At 66.7% G+C, this 8524-nt stretch overlaps 2 protein-coding genes across 2 annotated transcripts in view; both read left to right on the forward strand.

The window, feature by feature from the left end:
• The window catches only part of TRAPPC6A (trafficking protein particle complex subunit 6A), a 10931-nt gene extending 8833 nt beyond the window's left edge, over nt 1–2098 (forward strand). The window contains exons 3-6 of the mRNA XM_077747141.1: nt 43–160; nt 699–782; nt 932–1025; nt 1770–2098. Of these exons, the coding sequence (XP_077603267.1) occupies nt 43–160; nt 699–782; nt 932–1025; nt 1770–1801 (328 nt within the window). The 3' untranslated portion in view covers nt 1802–2098. The remainder of the gene's footprint in view (nt 1–42; nt 161–698; nt 783–931; nt 1026–1769) is intronic.
• A 2965-nt stretch (nt 2099–5063) lies between these two features.
• Nucleotides 5064–8524, forward strand: part of NKPD1 (NTPase KAP family P-loop domain containing 1) — a 9167-nt gene continuing 5706 nt past the window's right edge. The window contains 3 exon segments of the mRNA XM_077747211.1: nt 5064–5172; nt 5907–6203; nt 8249–8380. Coding sequence (XP_077603337.1) covers nt 5073–5172; nt 5907–6203; nt 8249–8380 — 529 coding nt within the window. The 5' untranslated portion in view covers nt 5064–5072.

Consider the following 8524-nt stretch of genomic DNA (forward strand, 5'->3'; position numbering starts at 1 on the left):
CCCACCCAGCCCCTGTGGCTGCCGCTGCCCCGCCCCCCCCAGGCTGCCCCAGGAGACGCTGGCCTTCAGGGAGGAGCTGGATGTCCTCAAGTTCCTATGCAAAGACCTGTGGGTGGCCGTGTTCCAGAAGCAGATGGACAGCCTCCGCACCAATCACCAGGTGCGTTCCGCGGGCCGCGGGCCGCTTCCTGGCTCAGTGCGGAGGCTGAAACCCAGAGGAGGCTGGAGGAGAGGCCCACCCCGGAGGCCGGGCGTCCCCTCTCCGGGCCTCTGCCCAGTCCTCTGAGGGAAGCCAGGAGGCCGCAGGGGGATGTCCTGGCTACTTCCAGAATTTCTACAAGCCTCCCACGATGGGGCCCTGCAGCGGGCAGCAGGCGCTTGCGGTTGGTAGCACCTCCGCTCGGCGAGTCGCCGCTTGTCTCGAGCTGGCCCGACCTATCAGGGGCCCACGCCGTGCCCGGCCTCCCCTTCGAGGGTCGGGCCCTCAGCCTCTCACCACTGCCCTGGAAGGATCACCCCGGAAGTCCTGCAGCGAGAGGGGCAGGACCAGGCCCTTCTGCAGTAGCTCTGAAGGATGGGGCCCCTGACGACGGGAGTTTTGAGGGAGGGGTCCCCCCAGACCTCTGCCCAACGGGGCCGGGGGCACTGGAGCCTGGCTGTGCCTCCCCAGCCCCCACCGGGCTCCTCTCTGCCACCAGGGGACCTATGTGCTGCAGGACAACAGCTTCCCCCTCCTCATCCGGATGGCCTCGGGCCCGCAGTATCTGGAGGAGGCACCCAAGGTATGGAGGGTGCCTGGGGCCATGTCCCCCATTTACGCAGCCTCCGGCGCAGCGCCCAGGGAAGGAGTGGAGCCCAAAGCGCGGCACGACTCCGGTCCTGGGCGCGGGTCTCCCCTCTTCCCTGGGTGATTTGTGCCCCCTGTCCCCAGTTCCTGGCCTTCACCTGCGGCCTCCTGCGAGGCACCCTCAGCACCCTGGGCATCAAGAGCCTGGTCACCGCCTCCGTGGCATCCCTGCCCACCTGTGAGTCGTGGGGTGGTGGGGCATTGCTCCCAACCCTGAAGGGTGGTGGGGGCTCCGAGCTCTCCCGCCCCCCAACCCCAGGGTTGGGGAGGCGGGGCTGGGGCTGCCGAGTCCCACTTACAGATGGGGAATTTGAGGCCCAGAGAGCTTAGGTCCCGTGCCCAGGCCACCTGGCTGGTGCAGCCTGGCCGGGTGCGCCAGGCCGGAGCAGGGAGCGTTGATGATGAGCTGGTCTAGGGGTTTCGAACATTATATTCCAGCGGGACGTAACAGAAGTCAGCCTGATTAATGCTGCAATGGGGTCCCTGAAGGGCATCCAGGGCCCGTGGGTTGCTTGCCCCCTGACCCCCCCAGCGCACTCCATCAGATGAGCTGAAGCTTCGTGCCAACCTGGGGCCCGCCCGCCCTCTGCTGCCCCACCCCCGGGCGTTTTCCCTCTGCGGGTCCCCCAGGCCTACTTATGGAGGGGACCCGAGGCCACGTGGGCAGGACCTGAGCAATGCATGCCTCAGCAGCCCGTGCCGGCCCCTCCTCAGCCGCCTGCGTGCTTGACCTTCTTGCCGCTAGTCACCCACACAGCTCTGGGACGCAGGCCAGGTGGGCGGGGAGCAGCACCCCCTCTGGCCACCCCTCAGCCCAGCCCAAGGCCCGGCAGTCTGCTGGTGCTGGGCAGGGATGAACATCTCCCGGCCGGCTCGCCCCTGAGATCCCAGCCTCCCGCTAACGCCGTCCCTTCTCTTCCAGGTAAGTTCCAGGTGGTGATTCAGAAGACCTGAGGAGCCGCAGGTCCCCACCCCAGCTGAGCCTCACAGCTGCCCCTGGCCCGGGGACCTCGGACCACTGCCTTGGGGGGTGGCCAGAGGGCTGGTGTCAGGTGCCCCAGACTCCATGGGTGATGAAGAAATGGGGGGTGGGGCCAGCCGATTCAGGGAGTCCCATGTGCTTGACGGGTGGGTGTCCTAGGGAGGTAAGGGCGCCCCAGGAACAAAGTGGCCCAGGTTGGGGCCGGTGTGAAGGGTTCCCTGCCCGGGACTCTTCTGTGCGGCAGGTGCCCAATAAAGGTTCTGTCTGTGGAGCTGGATTTCAAGTGGAAGGGGGTGGGGGCATCTGTGACTTTGTCACTGGTCCTGCGGGGATGGTGAGCAGAGCGCGCTGTGTGGCTTCCGTCCCCAGCCCACTGGCCTCCTGCCCTGCACAGCTGGCAGCAGAGGGCAGCCCCGGGCGCTGGCCGTGAGTGGTGTCAACAAGTCCGGGGCTGTCCTCTGCCCGGTGGGGCGCACAGAGTGGACCTCTCCCCCGGAGCGGGGCTGGGGCTACCCAGAGTGTCGGCAGGGTGCGCCTGGGGCTGCCTGCACCCAGGACAGGTGAGGGGGAAATGGGCCAAACACCCTTACCCCCCACCCCCTACCCCCCCGATACATGTGTGCATGTGCGCACACACACACACACACACACACACAGACACACGAGGTGCCTGGCTGAGGTGAGTCCTGCCCACAAAAGCAGCCCCAGTGACCTGCCCCTGGGACAGCGCCCGCCCCCTTGCCCCCCTCCCCCCCTTTACATTCATAGCACCCGAGCGTATCACACACCCGGACTCTGCCCAGGCCCTGCTGCCTGCTGTGGGTAAGTACCCCCGCTTCAGAGCTGTAAACTGAGGCTGGGGTGAGACCCAAATGAAAGGAAAATGGTCTCCCCGCTTAAAACAGCCGCCAGGGGGTGGGGGCTCCTCTGCCTCTGGAGGGTCCTGCGAAGACACCCCACCAGGCCTCTGCCCTGCCCTCCCCTGCCTGGAGAGCTGAGCTCCGTGTTCTCCGACCTGCCTCTTGGCTCCCCACATACTGTTCCCTGCCTAGGCTGCCCCGCTCTCTGGCCCACTCCCCACTCTCCCGCTTCCTCTTGGGCACCGGGAGCCAGCCACTCGGCCTCCGAGCGGGTCCTCACTGCATCCCCGGCCCCGGGAGGACCCCTGGACCGCTTCTTCTGGCCCCGGGCTGTTTACTTCTGTTCAGCGCACTCTTCTCGGGTCCTTCTGGACCCCTCTGGACCTCTGCGGGGCACTGGCTCTGCCCAGTACAGAGCCTGGCAGATGCTTCCCCAATGAACTGGTTACTTGGGCCGGGCAGGGGGAGCAGGGGATGGGCCCTGTCCTTCCCTCAAGAAGCTCCTGGGCCCATCCTGGAGGTTCCCCCACCAAACTCACCCCCAACTCAGACATACTCGCCCTTCCCCCGCTCCCCACCACTGGCTGGGCCTCTGGGGGCGGCAGTGGGCAGAGCCCAACTCGCAAAGGACAGGGAGGTGGCCTTCCCAGGAAAGGCAGCTTGAAGACCTGGGGAGGAGAGAGGACTGGCCCCCAGCGGACAAAGGGGCGTGAGTCTCTGGTCACCCAGCGGAACCCCCAGAGGGGCATCCTGCTGGACCTGAGGGGTTCCCTTCTGTCTTGTCCTGAAGCCCCTTGCCCGGGCACCCGGCTCACCCATCTCCCGGGGCAGTGGCTGCTGACTCCCTATCAGGAACCTCCCACCCGCTCTGCCAGCAGGAGGCAGAGCCTCAGAGAGCCTGCAGCACAAACCAGGCTTTCAGAAGCCCTCCTGTGCCTGCATGTGACCTGGGGCAAGGGACTTCACCTCTCTGGGCCTCAGTTTCCTCGTCTGTAATGTGGGCCTCACGGCTGCCCCACGGGGGTGTGGAGGAAGAAGGTTAACTGTAGGAAAGGCGCAGATGCCACGAGCGCCTCCTGGTAAGGGCAGCCTGGTAAGTGGGTCAGTCGGTGCCCACAAGCGTGCACTGCTGTCACCACCGGGTGCCAGGCTCTGTGCTCAGCGGACTCCTCCTGACAGCCACAGCTGGCCCACTCAGCGATGAGGAAGGTGAGGCTCAGAGAGGTGAAGTCACTTGCCTAAGCTCACACAGCTGGGCCCTGGAGGAAATGGAATCTGAACCCGGGGTTGGGGTCTCTCAGCTCCTGACTCTTAATCCCTGGACCAGCTTCCTTCCTGGGTCCCATGGACCCCCTGCGGAGTCTGAAGAATCCCCCCCCCATACCTCCAGGAGGACAGCCCCCCCAGTCCTCGAGAGCACAGAGCGCCAGGCAGGGCGGGCACTCCAGGGGAAGGGGCGGGGACAGGGCGGGCAAACCGGTCGGGGCAGCTGGCTTCCAGCTCGTGGCTGGCGCCCAGCTCGGGCCCTGTCTGCGGTGGGGCCCGCGCTGACTGGCGGTGGGGCAGGGAGCTGGGGCTGAGAGATGGCCATCAGNTGGGGGTGGGGGAGGGGCAGGCGGGCAGGGGCCACGCGCCGGGCCCCCAACCCTCACTGAGCCCCTACACACCCCTAGGCTTCGCCTGCCTCCCCACACAGCATCCTGCCCTCCCTTCTGCTTTCGGCTCTTCACAGCTTAAACCGTCTCGCCCCCAGTTTGCTGAGCCTCTTCCCAGATTGGACCGCCATGATTTAATGTGTCCCCCCAGAATTCCTCTCCCCCTCCCCCTCATTCAGGCCCTAGATGTACCAGCCCTGAAACTTCAGTCACTTGGTGGACGAGGGCTCCTCCCAGCTCTCACCACGCTGGTTACAGGTCCCTTCAAAGGGCGCCAGCCGCCACCTCCCACAGCGCACACCCCCAGTGCCTGGTCGCCCTAGGTTTACTCGCCACTCCCCAGGCTCCCAGGTCTCCCCAGCCCACAGCTGCCCAGCAGCCCCCTTGTCCTGGCCTCTTGGGAATTCCCAGGGGCTCCCAGACACCCCAGCACCAAGTCCGGGAAGCCGCACGCACCCCAGATTAGCCCCCTGGCACCCGCGTGACCACCCCCGTTCTCCCATGTCTAGCTGTCCTCCCCCTGTCCTGACCACTCGCTTTTACTCTGAAGAGCACCTCTACGCCCCCCCGGTGACCCCAGGGCCCCAGCGGCAGGGACAGGATCCCTCACTCGTCCCAGTCCTGGGTCACATCCCGGGGGTGGGGTGGGCTCTTCCTGCCGGCACCCAAGGGAGGTGCGCGGGCACTAAGCCCTCCCCCTCCCCCGGAGCAGGCCCCCCGCCGCCGCCATGCACCAACACTACACCGTCCACTTCGCCAAGGGCGCCCTGCCCTCTCGGACCCCCACCGAGCGCTACTTCTTGGACCCGGAGCTGGGGCACCAAAAAGGTAGGGGTTCCGTTCGGCAGGGCGTCCTGGCAAGGAGAGTGGTCTGAGAGCCGGTGGGGGGTGCTGCTGAATGGATGGCTGAACAGGAGAACCCGAGGGCCCAGGAGAGGGGCCACCAGTGCTCCCCACAGAGGCTTCTGCATAAAGGGGCTGTGGGCGGGGGACACAGGCCCTGAGGAGCCCAGAAGTGGGAGCCCAGGATGGGGGTGTGGGAGGGGGAGGCCCAGCTGGCCTGCCCCTCCCCCCACCCCGGATTGTGAGCTCTCCCCACCCGAGTGGGTAGGAATGGGGGTAGGGGTGGGGATGGGGGCAGTGCAGCCCCCTCCCCCTAGCCTTGCCGGACCCCAGGAGTGAGGCCCAGTCCCCTCTGTGGCCACCACCCCCCACCCCAGCCTCCTGTGGACCAACCAGGCTGGCTCCTGATGGATGCCTCTCCCTCCCCCTGGGGACCGAGGACTCTGGGGGTAGCAGGGACTCCCAAGGCAGTGTCCCTGCTCGCTCCAGCCCGTCGCCCGGCTAGAGCCCCGGCCTCTGCACCTCTTCTCCCCCCGACCCACCGGACAGCACAGAGCCCGGCCCCTCCTCTGCCCGCACCCCCCTCCTCATTTTCTCTGATTTCTCCGGGGCCTCAGCGGAAGGACCGGCCCCAAGCCTCCACTTGAAGACGACTGGGTTCCAGTGCGCACCGGGGCCCAGGGACCCAGGCCCAGTCACCCCCGCTTCCTTCCTTCCAGGATGCTGTCTCCAGTGGTGCCGTGACCCAGCGGCGCTTCCAGCCCACGGGCCCTGTCGGCTGCCCCCACAGGTGCGCTGGCAGCTGGCCTACCAGAGCCACCAGGGGGGTGTCGGCGGCTGCCTCCCCGGCCCCCGGGCCCCCAGCCTGCAGCAGCAGNCCCCCCCTGCACCTGCCCCGGCCAGCAGCCGCCCGGCCCCGCCCCCTGCAGCCGGCAGCCTCCTGGAGCCCAGCAGGCCCAGTGACGCCCGCCCCCTGCCGGCCCCCGCAGCCTGCGGCTCCTTCACCTACAGCTCCGGTGCCTACCCGGTCCTCCTGCGGGCTCGTCCCTGCCGCCTCTCCCCGCCAACCCCCCTGTCCAGGCCTCTCGCTCCGCAGCCCGCCCTCCTCACCGCTGTCTGGGGGGTGCTCCTCCCTGCTTCACCTGTCGGGATCCAAAACTTCCAGGCCAGGCCCGGCCACGGTGCCTCCGCCCGGACCAGCCAGGGGTCTGGGCCCCGGCGTCTCCCTCCGCTGACAGCCTTGCTCTGCTTTCTCTCTTCCGGGCCCTGCCTCCCCCCAGCCCAGCAGGCCAGGGAGAGCTTGGGGCAGGGGGTGACAAGCACCAGCCTGCCGGCCAGCTCTGGTGTGGGGCAGGCAGTCAGACGTGCAGCTGAAGCAAGAGGTAGGGACCGGCCTGGGGGCCGGAGGGAACAGTGTGGCCAGGGGAGGGATCCATTCACTCGTCTGTCCATCCNTACAGGCAATAATAAGATGATTAGGGAAGTTTAAGTGTGTCACCCCGGTGATAACCAGGCTGGGGGAGAGGAGCGAGGCTGGGGGAGAGGAGCGAGGCTGGGGGAGAGGAGCGAGGGAGCATCAGGGTTTGCCAAGTAAACGGCCATCAGGAGAGGCCTCAGGAAGGCAGGATTTGAGCGAAGATGGGCACTTCTCTCGAGGAAGCGGCCGGAGGACCAGCAAGTGCAGACTGAAGTGGTCTGTCCAGGGACAGCCAGGAGGGCAGTGCGTGGGACGGTCACACGGGGCCATATCCTGGTGGCTGCGGGGAGGGGGAGGCTTGGGATCTAACAGGAGAGTGCACCATGGGAGCTGAGCGTGGGGAGCAGGAGTCGGGGTGTGGGGGGTGACCCGGGAGGTAGCAGGGGAGATGGGGACACACGGCTGGGTTCCACATCTGGTTTGAAAGTAGAGCAAGAGCCGAATAGGGCCTCAGGCCCCAAGTCCGGCACAACCTCGTCACTGGCGGCTCTGGGCCACGACGCCCATGTCACACACAGAAGCAGAGGCTTGATGAGGTGAGGTCACCCACCGTGAGGAGAGTGGGGCCAGACCCGTCCTGGCCACCCCCATAGCCAGCCTCGTTCTGAGTCTGCCCTCCCAGCAGTGCCTCCAGTCCCTCAGGGAGGGCAGGGTCCTGCGGCCCACCCAGCCCTATGAAAATTGGGCATGTCACCCCCACCACGCACCCACCGGGAGGCTGGCCCAGCACGGCCCACAGCTGAAGCCCGCCTTTCTGGTGCCCCAACCCCAGTCTGAGGAGTGGCACTCGGTGGGGGCCTTGGGGGCGGGGCGCCTCAGCCAAGTGGACTCACTCCATAATGCACAAGGACTTAAACCTGAACCTGAACTTGCTCCCTAAACGACCATCCCAGACCATGGCATTGACCAAGGGTGCCCCCCTCCCCCGCCTGGCCCCTTTCGGCATCCACGCCACCCCATGTCTCTGCTCCCCACCTTCAGAAGGAGGGACTGAGCCTCTCTCCATGGCAACGCTCTACCTGGGTCATGCAGAGAAAGGTGGCAGGGACCCAGAGGCGCATCTGCTTGGGCTTGGGGCACGTTGGGAGCTGGAGGGCATGGGGTCCTGAGGAGGGGAGGGAGATCAGGGTAAGGGATGACGGACAGGGGCCTGTGACTGGCGGGGGGCGGCCCCCCCCNCTTAGGCATCTGACAGCCTCAAGTCGCAAGAGATGCCCATGGGGTTTTTGTAGGAGAATCAGGGGCTGGTGGCTGAGCCTGGTGACCTAGGGCTGGCTCAGCAGAAATCCCACAGGCCTCCCTGCTGCGGGGCGGTGGGGAGTCTCCTAGCCTTTCCCGGGCGGATCTGGGGTCAGCTCCTCCTGCAGTGGCCCCGAGGGACGCGTCTGACCCAGAGAAGGGGGTTGCCTGCTGCCCCACAAATCTGAGGGTTTAACCCAAGTCACCTCGGGGAATCGGGGAGAGGGGTGCCGGTGCAGGGAGGAGCCAAGGGTGGGCTCTCCAGAGGGCAGATGGGTGGACGGTGGTGTCCGGCCAGCCACACGGACTCAGTTTCCCCTCCCCCTCCCCCACCCCGGCCTCCAGATATCCTGACAGAAGATGACGTCTACTGCAGCTGCCTGGCCAAGACCCTCTGCCATGTGCCTGTGCCTGTGACCGTGGGGTTCTATGCCCCCTTTGGCTGCCGTCTGCACATGATGCTGGACAAGATCACTGGTGAGGCTCTCTGTGTGCTGGGGGTGGGGAGGGAGGAGGGGAAACGGAGCCTCTGATCCCTGTCCAGCCTGCCCCTCTGTCCAGAGCCCTGTAAGTCAGTATTAACCAGGTCCCTCCTGCTGCCACAGCCTCTGCCCCCCCCCC

Source organism: Crocuta crocuta, unplaced genomic scaffold, assembly GCF_008692635.1.
Source record: "Crocuta crocuta isolate KB4526 unplaced genomic scaffold, BGI_CrCroc_1.0 scaffold334, whole genome shotgun sequence".
Taxonomy (NCBI): domain Eukaryota; kingdom Metazoa; phylum Chordata; class Mammalia; order Carnivora; family Hyaenidae; genus Crocuta; species Crocuta crocuta.